Source organism: Stegostoma tigrinum, chromosome 9, assembly GCF_030684315.1.
Source record: "Stegostoma tigrinum isolate sSteTig4 chromosome 9, sSteTig4.hap1, whole genome shotgun sequence".
Classification (NCBI taxonomy): Eukaryota; Metazoa; Chordata; class Chondrichthyes; order Orectolobiformes; family Stegostomatidae; genus Stegostoma; species Stegostoma tigrinum.
The window spans coordinates 21,518,061-21,537,743 of record NC_081362.1 but is presented as its reverse complement, the minus strand read 5'-3'; the positions used below and the strand labels follow the sequence as shown (position 1 = coordinate 21,537,743).

The following is a 19,683-nucleotide window of genomic DNA, read 5'->3' as shown; positions in this document are numbered from 1 at the left end:
ATAAATCCACCAACAGCAGTATTGCGATGGTAAGTGACAAGTCTGAACACAGTAGTGTTTTTCTGTCATCCACACAAAGACAGCTCAGGTTTAAAATGCATGCAGTGATTAACCGGCGTGGGCCAGCGGCGCTCTGATGGAGGGAGCCCAGAGCTGGGCGCTAATTCCCCCCCAACATGGAGCCAGCCGGCGGTTCAAACAAAAACAAACCACCGACTTTAGATCAACCGACTCTCCAGGTAACCGCTTCAGACATCCACAGCGCCCACAATTAATCAAAGAACTTCACTTTTGTTTTCTCCTCACATTTTTTCCAAATATCAAAATAAACCAAGATTTCATCTCGTGAGGCGGTCAACCGCCGTTTCCACGGAAACGATGACCGTTAGTGGGCGCAGCTGATGCGAGGGGAAGGTGAAGTGTTGGGGGGGGGGGGTGATGGGGAGTAGGGGGTGGGGGGAGGGGAGGGGGGGGAGGGGAGGGGGGGGAAGGGAAGAGAGGGGGAGGAGACGGGGAGGGGAGGAGTGGGAAGAGGTGGAGGGGGAAGGGAGAGAGGGGTGAGAGGAGAGGTGGAGGGGGCGGAGAGCGGTGAGAGAGAGATGGAGGGGACCCCAAATGCACAAAACCCATTGATAATTTGTTTATAGAGGATGGTGCTTTCTCCCTTTCCCATCTTCTCGCTCTGATTCCTTCCTGCCTCCTCTCCCATCCACATCTATCGTCATACTTAATTGTGGGTTTTGATTTAAAACAATTCCGCAATACATTCACCACATTTGCTGCTTTCTACAAAATAATTAGCCCACCAATCCCATAGCCTCACTTTATTTTCCCTTCAAGTATTTAGCCGACTCACTCATAGAATCTGCTTCTACCAACCGTTTACATAAAGCACTCCAAACCACTGTAACTTACTGCACCTTTTTCCTAATATTGGGCAAAAGAACCAGACGCAATCATTTTCTTGAATTACTTATTTTGGTGACTTCATATTTAATCATTTTGCTAGCAGGAGTTTAGAAGAACTGTAGAAAAATGATTTATTTCAACTTCTGAGGAAACCTTGTTAAAGAGGTCAATAAAGGAAGTGAAACTTTTAAACAAGGCATTTCTTGAAAATCACATCTTAATGTTGTTAACTTAAGAATGTCAGTTCGACGTCATCTGAGCATCCCAAACATTAACTTTTTTTTCCTTCAAGCGCAAAAATTTTTTTAAGTAGTTTTGTTTTAAAAGTGTGTCTCTAGTGCAAAACCAATTTATTTTCTTTATCCACTTCATATTTGCTTGGTCTAGATTATTTAGAAAGGCAAACACATTGTTATTGTACATCTTAACCAGTCTTGCATCTCATGTAAAACTCTGTTTCGTAATAATCAAGGACAAGTGTTCAAAGTGGCAGCGGGTGATCTTTCTGGTAACCATACCACCATAAATTGAGTTTGTTACAAAAAGGGAAAAAAAGATGGTTTGCAAGAAAGGGGTTGGATGGATGGGTGGGGGTGGGAGAGACAGATTTTATTAAAATATACCAGAATTTAGCCCAAGTAAACAGGAACAGCAACTTCTGGGTAGATCTGTAGCAGATTGGATGGGTGTTAAATGGAATTGACTAGAGTACAGGTCCAGCATGTTCCATTTAGGGTGAAGTTAGGAGTAACAAACCCAGAGAGCCCTGGGATTTTGAATTTGTCTCTGGCCACAGACAGCTGCCAGAGGTTCAGAAAACAGCTAATGTGGTTGCACTTTTCAAGAAGGGTGGTAGAGATTACCTAGGGAAATACAGACCAGTAAGTCTCACATCACTGGCAGGGAAACTGTTGGAGAAAATTCTAAATTAACAAATTAATCTCCTCTTGGATGGGCAAGTTTTCATCAAGGATAGTCAGCATGTCCTTGTCAGAGGAAGGTCATTATGCCTAACAAATTCAATTGAATTATGAGGTGGTAATCAGGTGTATAGATGAGGGTAGCACAGCAGATGGATACTCTATGGATTTCAGCAAAGTCTTTGGTTAGGTCCACATGGAAGGCTGATAAAAGGTAAAAGTGCACATGGTCCAGGGTAACTTGGCAAGTGGATCCAAAATTGGTTTAGTGTTAAGAGACTGAGTGGTGGCAGAAGGCTGTTTGTGGGACTGGAGGCTTGTATCCAGTGGCATACCAAGGGGATCAGTGCTGGGTTCTTATTGTTTATCACAAACAATAAAATGTGGGGGGAACAAGCAAGTAAATCTGTGAATGCCACAAAGATTGGCCTGGTAGTTGACAGTGAAGAAAAAGATCGCAGGTTACAGCAAGATAAAAACAGATTGGTCACTGGCAGATGGAATTTAATTTTGCTGTAAGGTGATGCACTTTGGAAGAATGAACAACACGAGAATGTTCAATGAATGGCAGGACACTAGAAAGCTCAGAGGAACAAGGGGATCTTGGAGTGTTTATCCACAGATCCTTGATGACAGCAGGATAGGTTAATTAAAGGTAGTTAAAGGTAAGTGTCCTATATGCCTCCTTATCAGTCATGGCATAGATTATAAGAACAAAGAGTTATGTTGAAGTTGTATAAAACTTAGGTTAGGCCATAGCTAGAGTACTTTGTACAGTTCTGGTCAACCAACTGTATAGGAAGAATGAGGTGCACGAGAGGTTGGGCAGCGGAGATTCACCAGAATGGAGCTGTTCAGCTATGCTGAAAGGCTGGTTAAGCTTGGGTTGTTTTCTTTAGAGAAGGATGAGAAGTGAGTACATAGCAGCTGTTCTTCTTAGTTAATGGATCAATAACAAAGGAACATAATTTTAAGGTGAAAGGCAGGAGGTTTAGAGGAAAAACATTTTTCAACCAGAGGGTAGTGTGAATCTGGAATGCCCTACCAAAAAAGGTTAGTTGCATTGGGAAATTTCAACCTTTAAAATGTACCTAGATGAGTATTTGAAATGTCATTACCATTTATGGCTGGGCTAAGAGCTAAACTCGGTTGTTTCTTCTAGCTTGACAGACACACCGCTAGTGTGACCCCTAACTTGTTAAGTTGAAAGAAATTAAAGATAGCAGGGTATGTGGCACTTATGGATATTACAGCATACAACAGCACCAACAGCTACAGTGCAAAGAACTTAGGCCCCGAGTTAATTATCTGGAATCGAAGCGAGAGGAGCAGAAAGGAATTCAATTTTAATAATGGACAGAATAATGATTGTTCTTGGCAGGTGAGAGTATGGATTCTGAACGTTGGCTTGCCTGCCCGGTGCCAGGGATATCTCCTCCAGACTGAATAGGAACTTACATTAGGAGTCACGTGCTGCGGAAACAGACTCTTCGATCCAACTAGTCCATATCTACCACGTTTCCAAACCAAACTCGTCCCACTTGCCTGCATATTGTCTGAACCTATCCTATTCTTGTACTTTTTGAGACATTTGGAAACATTGAACTGTACCTGCATCGACCACTTCCTCTGCTACTTCATTCCATACACGAGCCACTGTGTTATTGTTAAACACAACATCTGAGGCTTCTATTTCAGTGAGCTGCCACCTCACTAAAACCAAAGAAAAATACAATATGACCTAACAAGCCTTGTCCAGTAGAACTGTCAGCTGGGATCATAAATGATTCACCATTCCAGGATTTTTACATCCATTTATCATAGATCACACTTGTGGAGACAATAGATAGGACTAGGAAAAAAGAAACATGACCAGGTTGGGATTTAACAAGCTGATGCCCAAAAAGTAATATCTAGACGAGTACTGAGTTAATTAGCATTGGATAATTAGGATGAGAGAGAGTTAAATGTCTCAAAGATTGGTATGGGAGAAAATTCATGGGACGGTGGCACCAGGACTGGGAAAGAGGGAGCTCTGATGGGCAGATTGTGTAATGTCATTCAAATTAAGTCAATATACTAGAAAAAAAACAAGCTTATGATATCATCACTGCACTATAGCACAAGTAGAATGTAGTACTGCAACAATCAGTGTTAGGTGAGTAGCTGTTTACCATCAATACAAACAATTTTGATGCTGACCAACTGTGTAATATTTCTAAGTTTATTGATCACACCAAAGTGTGATAAAGTATTCATTGTGGCACAGTGGTTAGCACTGCTGCCTCAGCACCAGAGACCTAGGTTCAATTCCATCCTCTGGTGACTGCATGTGTGGAGTATGTGTGCTCTCCTCGTGTTGGCATAGGTTTCCTCCCACAGTCCAAAGATATTCAGGGATGTGTAGATTAGTTTGTTATAGGGGGATGCCCAGTGGTTTGGTGTGGATTTGTTGGGCCGAAGGGCCTATTTCCACACTATAGGGATTCTATGAAAGAAAAGAGGTTGAACATTCCTGAAGTGGAGAAGGGGTCAGGAAGTGTGGGTGTCCGAAGGGACCTGATTGCCCTTATTCATGAGTCATTTAGTTGTCTGCAGAATTAATTAGGAAGGCAAATGTTAAATTAGCCTTCATCACAAGGTGATTTCCAACACAAGAGTAAAATTCTTCCTGTAGTTATATACAGCATTGGTAAGATCTTGCCTTGAGAATTGGATAGTTTTGGTCTCCTTATCTAAGGATATATTTGCCACACACAGTGTAATAGAAGTTCACTAAATAAATCACTGAGCTGGCAGGATTGTCTAATGAGGGAAAACTTCAGTGACTAGGTCTGTTTACCCTAGAGTTTCAAAGAATGAGAACTGAACTCTGAAACTTACAAAAAATTCTTAAAGGACATCAGCATGTCTGTTTCCCCAGCAGATAAGTCAAACTGGGGCATAATAAGAGATAGGTCATTTTAGCTGAGATGAGGAAGAATCTTTGGAAGTCTTCAATCCAGAGGGCTGTGGCAGCAAAATCATTGGGCAGGGTCATCAGAAATTTGAATTTCTGAAAATCTTGATGTTAAGGGATAGTATGGGAAAGTGACATTAAGATAGATGATCAGACATGATCAAGAACATAGAACAGTACAGCACAGTACAGGTCCTTCGGCCCACAATGTTGTGCTGACCTATTATCTGCATACCCTACATTTTACTATCATCCATGTGCCTATTCAAGAGTTGCTTCAATGTCTCTAATGTATCCGACTCCAATATTACTGCCGGCAGCGCATTCCACACACCCACCACTGTGTAAAGAACCTGCCTCTGACATCTCTCCTAAACCTTCTCCAATCACCTTAAAATTATGCCCCCTTGTAATAGTCATTTCACGCCTGAGAAAAAGTCTCTGGGTATCAACTCTATCTATGCCTCTCATCATCTTGTACACCTCAATCAAGTCACCTCTCATTTTTTTTTGCTCCAATGAAAAAAATCCCTAGCTCCCTCAACCTTTCCTCATAAGACCTGCCCTCCAGTCCAGGCAGTGTCCTGGTAAATCTCCTCTGCACCCTCTCTAAAGTTTCCACATCCTTCCGATAATGAAGCAACCAGAACTGACAGGAAAGTGAAATTGTGCCTAAGGTCAGATCAGACACTATTGTATTTTGTGACAGACCAGGCTCCCTTTGTTCAAATGGCCTATTCCTGCTCCTTTTTTAAAAAATTACTTCACATGAAATTAAGTTGAATTGACATCAGTCTTGCCAGATAATGATACTCTGATCATAAGTAAAACTAAAATTGTGCATGGTTAAGCCCAATGGTCTCATCAGCCAGAGAACACTTGAGTAGGCAAACTGAATTACCATCTTTTTAAAAATGAGAAGCGATTTCTGTACTAGGACCTGAAGTCTTTTTACAACTAAGGAAATAAAGCTCCATTGTCATTGCAAAGATAGCACCTTCAGCAACTTTCTTGATCACACAGGCTTTATGCCAAATTCCATACCGACTTCCTCAGTTATTATGAGGAATCAATGACATTGACAGATTATGAAACTTGATGCTAGCTAGTAATACCAAAAACATGAAGTAAGGGTGCCACGAGGGAGGCTAACTAATGTTACAGTCTTTTTCAATTAGTATGAATGACTGGGAAATTGAGAGAGAACTCTTTTTTATTCTAAGTTTTTTTTAAAGCAATATGACTCTAATGTAGGAAGTTGCAGCAAAATCAGTGATGTTATCACTGAAAACATTGACTTTTTTTTATTTGTCCATTGGATGTAGGCATCGTTGCCTGCTCTAGCATTTGGTGTTGATCTCTTATTACCCTGCAACTGAGTTGCATACTCTATTTCAGAGGACAGTTAAGAGTCAAGCACATTGCTGTCAATCTGAAGTAATATGTCAACCAGACCAGGTAACAATGAGAATTATTTATCTGAAGGATATTAATGAACCAGATGGCCATTCTAAACAATCACTAACAGAGGCCACAAGACCAACTTAAGTCCAGACTGGTAGCGAATTCAAGTTTCACCATCTGCCACAGTGGGATTCAAACCCAAGTCCCCATTATCATTCATGTGGGATCTAGTGTTATTATTACCCCACCACTGACTTTCCCCAGGATTCCTCCTGTTCCAATGGCCTTATTCGTCCATTCCTCTTGTAGTAACTGTTAGTAGCAGCTACGCTTTCTTCTACAAGTGCCTAACATTTATCCTTATGTGAAGTCTGCAATTTATTTCCAATGGGAGTTTCATCATGTAACTGGTCTTTCCACTTTTATAGTTCAGTGTTAGCTACGGCTCAGTGGACAGCATTCTTGTTCGAGTCAGACGTTTCAAGTGCCACTTCAGGAAATTTCTAGTAAAAGCAAAATGCTGCAGATGTTGCAGATTTAAAACTAACACCATAAATGCTGGAGAAACTCAGGTGGCAGCATCTGTGGAGAGAGAGAAAGAGAAATAAATGTTTTCAGTTGGATACACCTTGTTCTGAACTCAAAATGTTTACTTTTTCTCCTCAGATGCTACCAGACCTGCTGACATTTTCCAGTGTGTTCTGTTTGTTTCAGAAAGTTTCTCGGCTGACAACCTAATACCAAGGGAGTGCTGCAATGTCAAAGGTGTTGTCTTTAAAATGAAATGTTAAATTCAAAATTGTGCATGCTTCCTTACACACAAGTACTAAAGCATGACATCATTTGTGCATGACATCACACTTAAAAGTGCACGTGGATATGTCAGTGTTTGGAGCATTGCAATACTGAATGAGTACACATGCATAGTTGCCACATTTGTGGGTGTTAGCAAACACTGCTAAATTAAAATGCAATCTGCTTTCAAGGGACTTTGGGTGATATATTTTTCTCAACCAATATCATCATAGATTTTCTAATCATTATCACATTCTGTGTGTAAACTGTTTCCTTTAGTATCACAGCAGCCACACTTCAAAAAAAGAGTTTTACAGAAAATGTGACGGTTGTGAAATGCACTCTTTTCTAACACAAGTAAATAGACTATCCGCAGCACTCTTATCACTGTCCACCAGCAGAAAAGGAGAAATGAGGTCTTGATCTTATTCCCTGCTATAACTACCCATCAAAGCAATATTCAATTGACCTTTCCCAATGTAGTAGAAAATTATATGTTAATGGTGAGAGGAAGTATTCAGCACTTGTGCACCATATTAGTATCAGTACAAATCACACAGTAGAAAATTATTAAATAATCTGCATTTCTTGATGATTACCCATCTCCAATCATGACAACAATTTTCTGTTTATATTGTAGAGTTTCAACTGCATCAGGAAAAAATATATCCGGGCAAATTTATAAAGCATTCCTATTTTACAGATACTTCTAAGTTTTTGAAAGTATCAAAGACATTTATGCTCGACTTCATCAAGACTGAAATCAGTAACAAAAACAAAGTTGCTGGAAAAGCTCAGCAGATCTGGCAGCATCTGTGAAGGAGAAAACAGAGTTAACATTTCGGGTTCGGTGACTCTTCCTCAGAACCGAAATCAGTAAGGTTGATGATGATTAATCAAGTATGAATGGCTTGATAGATTTTGAAAGGGTGTGTTGAAGAGAATGCAAGAATTCCAAACCGTTGTTATGGTTGGAAATAGTGTTTTGCATCTGAAAGGATTTTGAAAAGGACCTGAGAGTAACTTTTTCACAAAAAAAAATGAGGGGGACATATGGAACAAGCTACCAGAGGAAATGATAGAGGCAGGAATAATTACAACATTTAAAAGGCATCTGGACGGATATGAATAGGAAATGTTTAGAGCAATATGGGCCAAATTTTAGCAAATGGGACTAGAGCAGATTGTAATGTCTGGTCAGCACAGATAAGTTGGGCCTTAGGGTGTGTTTCTGTGCTGTATAACCGAGTCTAAACCAAGGTAGGACTTACACAGTAAAAGTTTGAGGAGTGTTTTGGTTTTGAGGAGTGTAGTGGAACAAAGGGACCTAGGAGTACAAGTAGACAGTCTGTTGAAAGCAACGTCACAGGTGGACAGGGTAGTGAAGAAGGCATTTAGCATGCTGGCCTTCATCGGTCAAGGCATTGCGCATGGAGTTATGATGTTATAAGAAAGCTGTACAAGTCATTGGTGAGGCCACTCTTGGAGTATTATGTACAGTTTTGGTCACTCTGTTATAGGAAAGACATTGTTAAGCTGGTAAGTGTGCAAAGACGATTTGAGGATGTTGCCAGGACTAGTTGGCTTGAGTTATAAGGAGAGGTTGACCAGGATTTATTGGCACGTAGGAGAATGAAAGATGACCTTATCGAAGTGTATAAAATCAGCAAGTACATAGTTAGGACGAATACATATAATCTTTGATGGGAAAGCTTTAGAGGGATATGGACCAAATGCAGGCAATTGGAACCAACTGAGCAGGCACTACGGTCAGCATGGACTAGTTTGGACCGAAGGGTCTGTTTCCATGCTATATTACTCTCTGACTATAACATACCTGTGTGGATTTTCATCAGGGCTTCTTCAAACATATAAATGTTGTCTAAAATGTTATGAAAACCTGAATATTTTTAATATGAAATATCATTTTAAACCTCAAACTAATGTTCCAAAGTGCATTGTAACCACAAAGCTTTTAAACTGAAAATGAAGAAAATACCAAGGGCAATCATTACTTAAATGTTGGTGTTGCATTTTTTAAATTTAACTGAATATCAAGCAATAATTATGAAAGTAGTGTTTACTGGACATTCGATTTTGTAGGACAATAAGCATTCCTAATGTCTCGGGGCTGACAGTAAAACTCAATCACAAATATGCAACGGTCCAAATCCAACTTTTGTATTGTGTATATATAATAATAACCAAATAATAAAAATAACACTGTCACCCAGAGTCTCTCAGCAAATGGGCTTTCCCAGGTATTTCTTTTTCCTGTTGCGGTCAGACGTCAAGCTAGCTCACTCAAGCTCCTTCCCAGTTAATTCAAAAATGATAAGGACCACTTCCATTAAGTAATGCTATACAAGCAAAGTATTTGGCCTAAACATCAATCCTTGTTCTAATCACTTGCTTCAAAAGAAACACTACATATTTCTCAAAAGCATTCTTAAAGGTTATGCAAAACACTATTAATTTGCTGTATTCTAAGCAACGAAATAATTTTCTACAACCTTAAATATTTAATCTCATTATTAGAGTTAAACCCCAAGAAAAAGCTGTTAACCTGTATTATTAGCAATACTAAGAACTGCCAATGCTGGAGTCAGAGATAACAGTGTGCAGCTGGAGGAACACAGCAGGTCAGGCAGCATCTGAAGAGCAGGAAAGCTCATGTTTCGGGTCAGGACCCTTTTTCAGAAAAAGTTCTGAGGACGGGTCACTGGGCCAGAAACATTAACTCTGTTTGGTCCTTCACAGATGCTGTCAGATCTGCTGAGCTTTTCCAGAAACTTTGTTTTTGTTCCAGACTTACAGCATCCACAGTTCTTTTGGTTTTTACTCTACGTAGTAGTTAGTAAACAGTATCAAACAATGTGTGCGCTCAGGTCAGAGTCCAGCCAGTAACTGGGGCACAGTTTCCAAGTATTGTTGGAGTAGCAAAGTTAATGTGAAAAATATTTCAGATCCACATAGTTAAAAAGAACCTTAAATGCAAACCCTTTGAATTTATTTTACAATGTATATACACAACAGGAAACATCTGAACGGATCATGTCAGTAACTTGGCTAATCGACACAAATCAAAACATTTTGTTCCCGATGACCATAACCAAATGAAAACATGGAAAAATATATAAAAAAGTAACAAGCCCATATATGCAATTATGTTGATACTTTGTACAAATATTAGGTACTGCAATTTGACTGAATCAGAATACCTATAATACCAATAATGCTCTTGTGCCGAGTGTTTCCCACAAAAATTGTATCTACATGAGGTAGAAACACTTAACTAACTTTTGCAGTGTATAAAGGAACATACAACAGTTCAGGGAGAAATTCTGATGTATGTTTATGGATTTGGCAGAATAACGCTTACACAAAGAAAATTCAAATTGAAAAACTAAAATGGGATATTTCAAACCCTGTCATTTAGAAAAATCATGTTTCAGTTACAAAAGTTATTGGCAGCTGAAAATGTATTACTGAGTGATAATAATGCAATGATATAGTGTTATATCAAAAATTGTGTATACTTATGTACCAAGACCTTTTGAACATTGTGTGTTGGTATCTTAGTTAGTTTAAACTTTTTACAGTGTTTTCATTTATCCAAATACAAAATAGTACAATCTTATTTGCTTTTGGAGCCTTGCCAGTATGGGTTAACATGATGAGAGCGGAGAAAGGCTACTATCATACCTACTTCTTACCAAGTAAAATTCAGATGTCATCAGTATAGTAAATGTTTGCCAACCCAATTTTTCATTTTTAAAACATGATATATAACAGACATCAACAGCTATTAAACTGCAGCATCCTTCTACTACTCTTAAAATAGGACAATTAAATCCAAATGGATGCCCCAGAGTTCACCACATGAGTAAAATACATCACATTTTATCAGCATTATTGTGCAAACTTAATACCAGTGTACTTGCAAGGAAACCATTAAAAACAACAAGCGTACAAATAGAAGGTTTAGATTATAATCCTTCAAGGTTACTCCAACTGATATCCAAGTTACTAAATTACACTTAAAAATACAAGTGTTAGATGATTAGATGGGTATACTGCTCATTTCATGTTGCAAAATATATACTAATCTCAATTGAATAATGTAAAATCCAAATAATTTCTTAAAAGCAGTACCCAAATTAAATTTTGCATCATGCAAACCTATACAAATCTGTACAGTGAAGATACTTAACTGTACACAATATGCACTACTATCTACATTAAGAGTTAGAGCGTGTGACTTCAACAATATGAAGTACGTACTGAAAAACTAAACATTTATATACATAGATTACAAGCACTTGTGTAGCATTTTGAATTTAAGGTGTCGTGGCACTTAAATGTCCTCCACATAGATTTCATGCCACAATAAATAAAATATTGATTAGTTTTGTCTATGATAAATAGACACTGTGGCTTCTGAGCAATCTCAAACACCCTTCAATGCTGAAGAAAGCAATTGTATTTTCTTTGTTTATGTACATTCCCATGCAAAAATCTAATGGTGATTAGTAGCTGTTTTCATGGCCAGCCAAGATGTACAAGTTGCTATTAGCAGTTGGGTTGTCTGTTGGTCTGCTTTCTAGTACCACAACTCTACAAAGAAATAAAAAGCATATTTAATAATTTATTTGTTATCTACGTTTATGCAAACAACAGCCAAGTCAAAATCACAATTCAAAAAGCTTGGGTGACAGAAGACCATATCTTATGTTCCATTCTACAGATTGCTAAGACTGTAAATTAAATTACACATTATAGTGAGTTACCTATCTCAGAGAGAGCAACTAGTGAAAGCATGGCAATTGATCACAGTGTCTCTAAGCCCAACGGTTGAAAAGAACAGAAGGGATTAAGAAAAATTTGGTGATTTGCTCTTGTAGTGAATGGCTTAAGTGTAGAATGTAGGATGAACAGAGGATGATCTCAGATGCTTTCTGGATTGATCCAGCTGTGACTTTTGTAGGTTCATATGTAATGAACTGCACTTAGAGTATGCTGTGCCCATGTTGCTATACCAATAAGGCCTATACTAAAGTAAATTGGGGAAAAGAGGTCCTGGTCAATTGGGGCAGCACGGTGGCTCAGTGGTTAGCACTGCAGCCTTACAGTGCTAGGGACCAGGGTTCGATTCCAGTCTTCGGCAACTGTCTGTGCGGAGTTTGCACATTCTTCCTGTGTCTGCGTGGGTTTCCTCCAGTTTCCTCCCACAGTCCAAAGATGTGCAGGCTAGGTGGATTGGCCATGCTAAACTGCCCGTAGTCTTCAGGGGTGTGGGGGTTATAGGGGGATGGGTCTGGGTGGGATGTTCCAAGGGGAGGTGTGGGCTTGTTGGGCCGAAGGGCCTGTTTCCACATTGTAGGGAATCTGGTCTAATCTAATCAATTTGAGCACTGTTAGAACAGTGCACACAGGAACAGTTAAAATTGCAATCCCATTAGAATTTGATAACCAGTCTTGATTGATGATTGAGTCCACTGATCAAGGCCAGTTCATTTGATTGTGGTAAATCCTAAATGAAAAAGTACGCTTTTAATGGATGACTAAGAAACATTATATTTATGGAGAACTTAATTGCACAAACTAGTAATTATGGTTATTACTATTCTAATTTACTTTTAAATAAATTCCAATAATTGTAACCACTTTAAATACAGTCTTCAAAAATAATCCACTTCTCATAATTGTAAGCACTAAACTTTAAAATTAAATTTAATTCATCCACCCATCCAAATGCAGATTGTCTGTTCCAGCAAATTTACTTTTTAAGTATCAAAAGCTACAATGTTTTAATATAATTCAGTCCCAACTGGTTTCTTTATGCATTTTCACTATCTGATAGATAGAAAAGCTAGTTTTTTAAAAAATATAAAATGAAGATTTTTCCTTGCAACTTCCCTCCAATGCAAAAGTAAAATGAAAACCTGTTTTGAAGAAGGTATTTCGCAATACAGAATGAGTAAATTGTAACTGCAGCATCATCACACATTTACCAACCTGTCAGAGCCTAAAAGTTTGAAGATTCTTGAATTATCACATATTTCTTGTGTAATCTGTGGGGGGGGAAAAGTTTCCAGGATTAACCAGCAATACATTTACAATATACTAACAGAGATGGTCCTCAATTATGTTAGGACAGATCAAATTTGACAGCTTAGTATTTACAGTTACACAATCCTCATAATGGAAAGTCAAGTTTTGTTTTAGAATGAAACAAGACACATTACACTGTACCACAATCCAAAAGGGGGATGATCAATATGAAAGTAAAGTGGAATACTCCAAACATGCATCATCATACTGGGGACAGTAAGAACTGAGAAGGGTCCTGACCCTAAACATCAACTTTCCTGCTCCGCTCCTCGACCTCCACACTGTTATTTATCCAGCATATTGTTCTTTTGGTAAATGTTTATGTGAAGTAAATATATCCAATGAAAGTATATTCCATTGATAAATACTGTGCTTACTGGGAAGATGCTGGAAACTACGGAGCGCACTCTAAACATTAACTCAATACTATTTTAAGTGGCTTGAGCTTCCATTTGTATTCAGTTTGTAATGTCAAATTATTTTCAATCAAATTCGTTACAATACCAATAATGTTCCTTGTAAAATCTTTGCCACTGGCTTTTTGAAGCGGAAGCCAATGCCAATCTGCATGCATAAAAACTTCAGCCATACAGCCTTGAAAGAACATTAGATGAAAATATTTATTACTTTTACCTCATTTGACTTAAAACTTCTCCCCTGCATTCCATGTTTCCAGAAAGCAAGAACACTGTCCTGTAAACAAACTAAAAAAGGAGAAATATAAATTATCTGCTGACTGCCAACTGGCAAGATCAATCAATAAACAGATCCAAAATGGCATTAATTATTAGGTTTCAACAATGTTTGAGATCTTGACTAGGAACACAAACAAGAAATACATTTTAAAACACAATGAAGCTACTCAATGAGATGACATACAATGAACTAATCAACTTTTTAGCACATAACACAAACTCTCTCAGCAATGTGTTTATGTCATATTAGTGGACAACTCAAAGAAACCAATCTCAATTCATTGTTTTTTTTAAACCAACCAGGCTGCCAAATGGAACATGTTTTGATTTCAGGAGCAATATCTGGTCATCACAAGAGAAGAAACTCTCCTGTGAAAAAGTACAGTCCTTCTAACCACCAATACACCGGAAAGTCAGTGATAACGGAGAAAAATCAGAGGATAAGCATTAGGATTATAATTTGTGCTTCGATCATACATTTTACATATGGGAGTGGACAAATTGCAAAAACATTACACAGAACCTTGTTTCTACACTTCACAACTTATATCCATAAAACATACCTGGCGCAATGATATGCCCCAAGGCACTTTGCAAGAGCATTGTAAAATAAAATATGACCCTTTGCCACATAAGAAGAGATCTGACCAAGATTTTGGTGATTTGACCCAAAACGTTTTAGGAAAGGTGCTAAAGGAGGCAGACTACAGCTATAAGGAATGAACAAACCATGGACAGATCTGAAACTGAAGCTGAACATTTTGAAGTCGATTTATTGCTTAATGCAAAGTGAACATAGGTCTGAGAGCAGAAGGGTTACATGTAGCAAGTTAAGAAGCTGACAGCCGAACTTTGGATAATCTTACATGTGAGAGTGGAATGCAAGACAATAGCCAGAGGTGCACTGAAATGATCAAGTCCAGAAGCAACAAAAGCATAAATTAGGGTTTCGGTAGCAGAACAACTGAGACAGAGGCAGTTATGAGGTAGAAACAGGTAGGCTTAGAAATGATACATAAGGTTGCAGCTCTTCTTGACTATCAGATGTGACAACGAACTTATGACAAAGTGACTTAATCTTAGATCATTATCAGGAAAAAAGAGATGGAGTCAGTAGAAAGGGAACAGAGTCTGGAATGGAAACTATAAATTATCACAAAGCCTCTGTTCACCCAATACTGGATGCTGGATCAGAATTCAACAGTCCAGCAACAATGGGTAAATTGAGGAGAGTGCTGACAAGGTACAGTTGGGTGCCATCAACATAAATATCAAAACTTATGCTGCTTTTTGGAACATGTCACTGAGGGACAGCATATTGTGATATTGTAAACTTCAAAAATTTAATCACTGTTCAGGGATCAAAAGAATCAGCAATGCTACTTTCTGGGATAAATTTTATAAAGGAATTAAAAGTAATATGCCAATTAACCATCACTGGGAAGGAGTCAAAGCAACTTAAACAAGCTGTTTCCTGAGAGACAGGTGGCAAGAACTGCTTGATAACTTGCTGCCTTCTGACAAATGGGCAAACAAGATTTCCTGCAGAAGGAATTTCCTCAGATGAAGGGATTAATTGCAAGAAAGTTGTGTTTCAAACAAACAGTTAATAACGAATGTTACAAGGAAGAGGGAAGCTACTCTTGATAAGAAGGCAAGCCACAGACTTGATGACTCCAGAGGTGTAATCGATGTTATGGATGAAGGATCATCAATAATGTCACATTAGAAACTTCACAAGACAAAATGATCCTGTAAGAATTTAACCTCAAGATTCTTCAGTGGCTAAACTCCAGACAACAGCATGCCACAAGGATCGAACACTAGACATCTAGAGACACATGCTGTTGATTAGAATCATAGCAAATTTCCACCATTAATTGGGTAATAGCTAAATTGAGTTGTGAGGATTAACTTGCTTACTTAAGTGGACTTACTTTGGCTGCCACATGCCATAAAATTTAAGTAACTGTTTCAGTATTTGATTGTCTGTGAGATTTCTTAGTAAGTAGCCAAATTAAAGGTAGCTTGTGGTAATTTAAATACAACAATATAGTTAAGAAATAGGAGGGGACCAAGAATTAATCTTTGGGAATACCATAGATAACAGGAACAGAATAAGAAGCCATTGAAAATGATTCCCTGGTTCCAATTACATTAGAATGGAACTAGATGAGTGCAGTTAGAAGATAGATATACTGCACGAGAATTTTGTAGTCAACTCTGGCAAAAGATGCTGACAGGCTGAAAAGTACAAGGATAGCAAGTTTACCTTTGTTACAATCATAGTGAATGTCATTTGAGACTTTGATGGGAGTTGGTTACAAGGGCGGAAAGCTCAATGAAGGCCTTCAAAAGTGAAGTTGTGTCAAATATGAGAATGGATTTGGAAGGCAGCAACACATCTCAGTATCTAGGGGAGGAGGAAGCAACTGGAAATTTTGTAACATCTGGGATTTGCATCAAATTTACTTGTTAGAATTTGATCAATTACTATTACAGACCAAGGTGGAATGTGATGCAATGGTAGTTTAAAAGGGTAGTTGGAGGAGCCAAGGGCTGGTTTCTTGAGGATGTGATATCAGCATGTTTAGACAGAGGCTTGAACATGGAAAAGCATTAACAAAATTGACTAACGTGGAGACAAGGACAGAATATTGGGTGGTCAGCAAGTTTGGATGCATTGTAGACTTCTTTGTAATAGTCAAAGATCACTTTTTTGATATGACTCAGGACTCGGAACTACTTTAATATAATGAGGGATTTTTTTTCTCACCACTGCTGCCATTTTATCCCTCGATTGCCCCCTGCCCAGAGGCAGAGTGCCAGATATATCAGCCTCCCTCATGGGCACTGGATACCCCTCTTAATCAGGCACTACCCTCCCATGAAGATGCCACCTCTCACTGACCCTGGCAAGCCTCAGCCCCATTCAAGTTGTAGCCTAAATGGCCAACGCAACATTGAACCAGACTTCCAGCCCCTTGTTGGGGGCACCGCAACCTTAATTAATTTCAGCCCAGCAGTTCAACCAGTGACAGAACTGACCGAACTGTTCTTGCATGCGGACCCGATTTGCATGCTTTCAATTAGTACATTTCAATGGGTAGCAGGTGGAAAAGAGAAGATATAGTGAGTGGGACTGAATAAATCTACCACAGTGTCTAAATCTTAGATGCATATTTATGCTAAAAATGAAAACTGGATTTCAAGTTTATCTAGTTTGAATAAGAGTCATGTTGAAAATTTGTTGTATGGAATTACAGAATCAAATTGTTCTTGAGAGTCAACTTGTAGGTTGAAAAATGCACAAGTAGAAAATACAAATTTATTTAATTTTTCATATGACGTTTTAAAATATGACAATTCCCACATTTATCAACACATTTTTCAATGCAACAGATCCTTTAGATTGAAAAGAAACCCTCACCTATTGATTCAATTTGAAAAGTGAACGTTAGTTCTGAAGACAGCTTTCTGCTTGATTTCAATCTACCTCGGAGATTTACAATCTTTAAACATCCTGCATGTTAAAGCACAAAAGAGAAACAAATAAGTAATTGAATGGTGCCATTTTGGTACATTTCTAAAGGTGGAGTATCAAAACAGTTCCTTGAAGTATTCCAAATATATGTGAAAAAATATTATTCTTGCCAATTAACTAATCATGAACTGTTTACTGAAATAGGCATATCACCTATCAATTAGTATACATTTTACTTAAAATATGCATTGTCAAAATATTATTTAAGTAGGTCTAGTAGAATTTGTTAGGCAAGTGTGAATATTTTTCACCTTAAGTCATCTTTGTGACAAAAATTACGTGTAAAATTAGTTTTAATCCATGTTTCAATAAGCATGGTGTATAGATGAAGCTATACTCTCATATTCTAACTGAACCAATTGTATCAAAGTGATTACCTATTAAAAATACATCTCAGGTAAATCAGCTGAGCTAACCTACCTTAAAATGACTTAGATAATTCTTGCTCCATTTTACCAGGTCTTCTATAAATCCATGTGGATTAAATTAAACAGGGTCCAAATTAGCACTGGAAATTCTATCTACTTTTAATGATGCCTCAAGTGAAGAGGAGGTGAATCTTCTTTTGGTATGGGGAAATTTTGATTGTTTTGTTTTTAAAATGAACAGTCATCTATGGCCTTAGATCACACAAACAAGCTTTTTCAGTAGATAATAGCTTGAGCAGAAAACCCCGGATTGAGAGTGCTTCTATCATGTATTGTAATTGGTGTTTGGGGCAGTGACCCTTTAAGACATCAGTCACATGACACTGGCAGGTCATCAGACAAGTTTGCAAGTTTGTTTGAGCCTGTGCAGAATACACAGCTTCAGAATAAAATCTCCCTGATGGGTTGCAGACAACGATGGGTTCACATTATTTAATTACAACTGGAGGCTTGTAATTGCCCAGTACAGAATACCTTCTAATAAACAGTATCTTTAATAAATTCATAATAATCAAAAGATTTTTTTACTAGCCATTATTTTTTTGTGACACAGATGCAGTTAAATGAATGCTGCTTGACCACATAAATAACTAGAAGGTTAAATCCATGTTGCACATTTTCCAAAACTATTGGATCAAGGGAATAAGTGATGCACATATTAATTTAAGGTTAACTAAATTAAATAAAATTACTAAATAGAATAAAATGTAAACAAATTAATTTGGTGTGAATTGATGGAATACATGTGGGGAGTAAGTAATCCATGGGGTCAGAGTTTATGGAATGTGGTTAACTGAAATAAAGCTCTCACTAGAAGTGCGGACTTGGAATCTTCAAGAGTATAACACTTAACTATTTGAAAAAAATCCCCTTTTACTATATCACTCAGGAAAGGAACCCGAAAGTATGATATTGCATTTTTTTTTCCAAAAATCAAAATCTACAATGCGAAAGGGAGAAAAAAAATTCAGATGCTGTACACTAGTTTTGAGCTCTGCCCTTTCATTTCTAAGGCATGGGTTGGATGCTAACTTGGGCTAACTGAATCAAAACCTCACTAAGGTGAACTGTCCTGGATGAAATGACATGAGGTAATCCCAAATCATTTTCTAATAGGTTGGATCAGCAGCGCAATCACAATGCTGGCTACAACTCAGAACAAACTGGTACTAAAATTATTAATTTTGCTTAGAAGGGCCATTAAAAACAAAAAAACAATAATTGAAAACACAAAAATAAACACACTGATATGAAGGTTAATTTGAAGGCATATCATGTGAAGGAGAAAAAAAGCTTTATTTTTTCCAGAAATGCTTGATTGATGCTCGCACTGGGTACTAATAGTTTATCACTTAACCACAGAAGGAATCTATTCTGTTATTTATATCTGTGCCAGCTCCTGAAAGAACTACAGCACCAATTCACTCAAATATCTACATGTAATAAAAAGCTAATTATAGAATATATTTTTCGATATGGTACTGTTTTAAAAAATGATTTTTTTAAAAAACTTACGATCCATGCAGACTATTATTGTATCTCTTTCTAGCTGGGTGACATGGATTACATTTGCCTGTGGCATATCTGTAACAAGTGAGAAAACAGCATTACTCATCTGCCGCATATTTACAGCTTTTGTCTAAACATTTACTTTTTCTGTGAAACAGACCAGAGACAATGACCCAGTGGAAATTGCTCAGGCTTTGCAAGGACTTTTTAAATTCATATTTTTCTCATGAGTGAGCAGTGGTGATTAAAGGCAGCTCTATTCTGACAAGGTGAACAGATATCTCTATGTTTCCTTTCAACTTGAACACAAAGAAATTGTAACGTTAATTTTCTAAATGCCAGACTAAATAATTGATGTGAACTAATACATGCAGTACAAATAAACTTAAAATTAAAAACCTGAACC

The 19,683-nt window shown here is 37.8% G+C and overlaps 1 protein-coding gene and 1 long non-coding RNA gene across 13 annotated transcripts in view; one reads left to right on the top strand and one right to left on the bottom strand.

Annotated features, from left to right (window-relative positions):
• LOC125454851 (uncharacterized) overlaps positions 1-19,683 on the top strand; it is a 98,108-nt gene that overhangs the window by 69,229 nt on the left and 9,196 nt on the right. The gene's annotated exons all lie outside the window — the stretch shown is intronic.
• Positions 9,964-19,683, bottom strand: part of map4k3a (mitogen-activated protein kinase kinase kinase kinase 3a) — a 229,454-nt gene continuing 219,734 nt past the window's right edge. For all 12 annotated transcript variants that reach the window (XM_048536080.2, XM_048536081.2, XM_059648405.1 and 9 more), the window contains 5 exons: positions 19,284-19,352; positions 17,227-17,319; positions 13,735-13,805; positions 13,006-13,061; positions 9,964-11,604 (listed from right to left, as the gene is read on the bottom strand). In XM_048536080.2, coding sequence (XP_048392037.1) covers positions 11,517-11,604; positions 13,006-13,061; positions 13,735-13,805; positions 17,227-17,319; positions 19,284-19,352 — 377 coding nt within the window. In that variant the 3' untranslated portion in view covers positions 9,964-11,516. The remainder of the gene's footprint in view (positions 11,605-13,005; positions 13,062-13,734; positions 13,806-17,226; positions 17,320-19,283; positions 19,353-19,683) is intronic.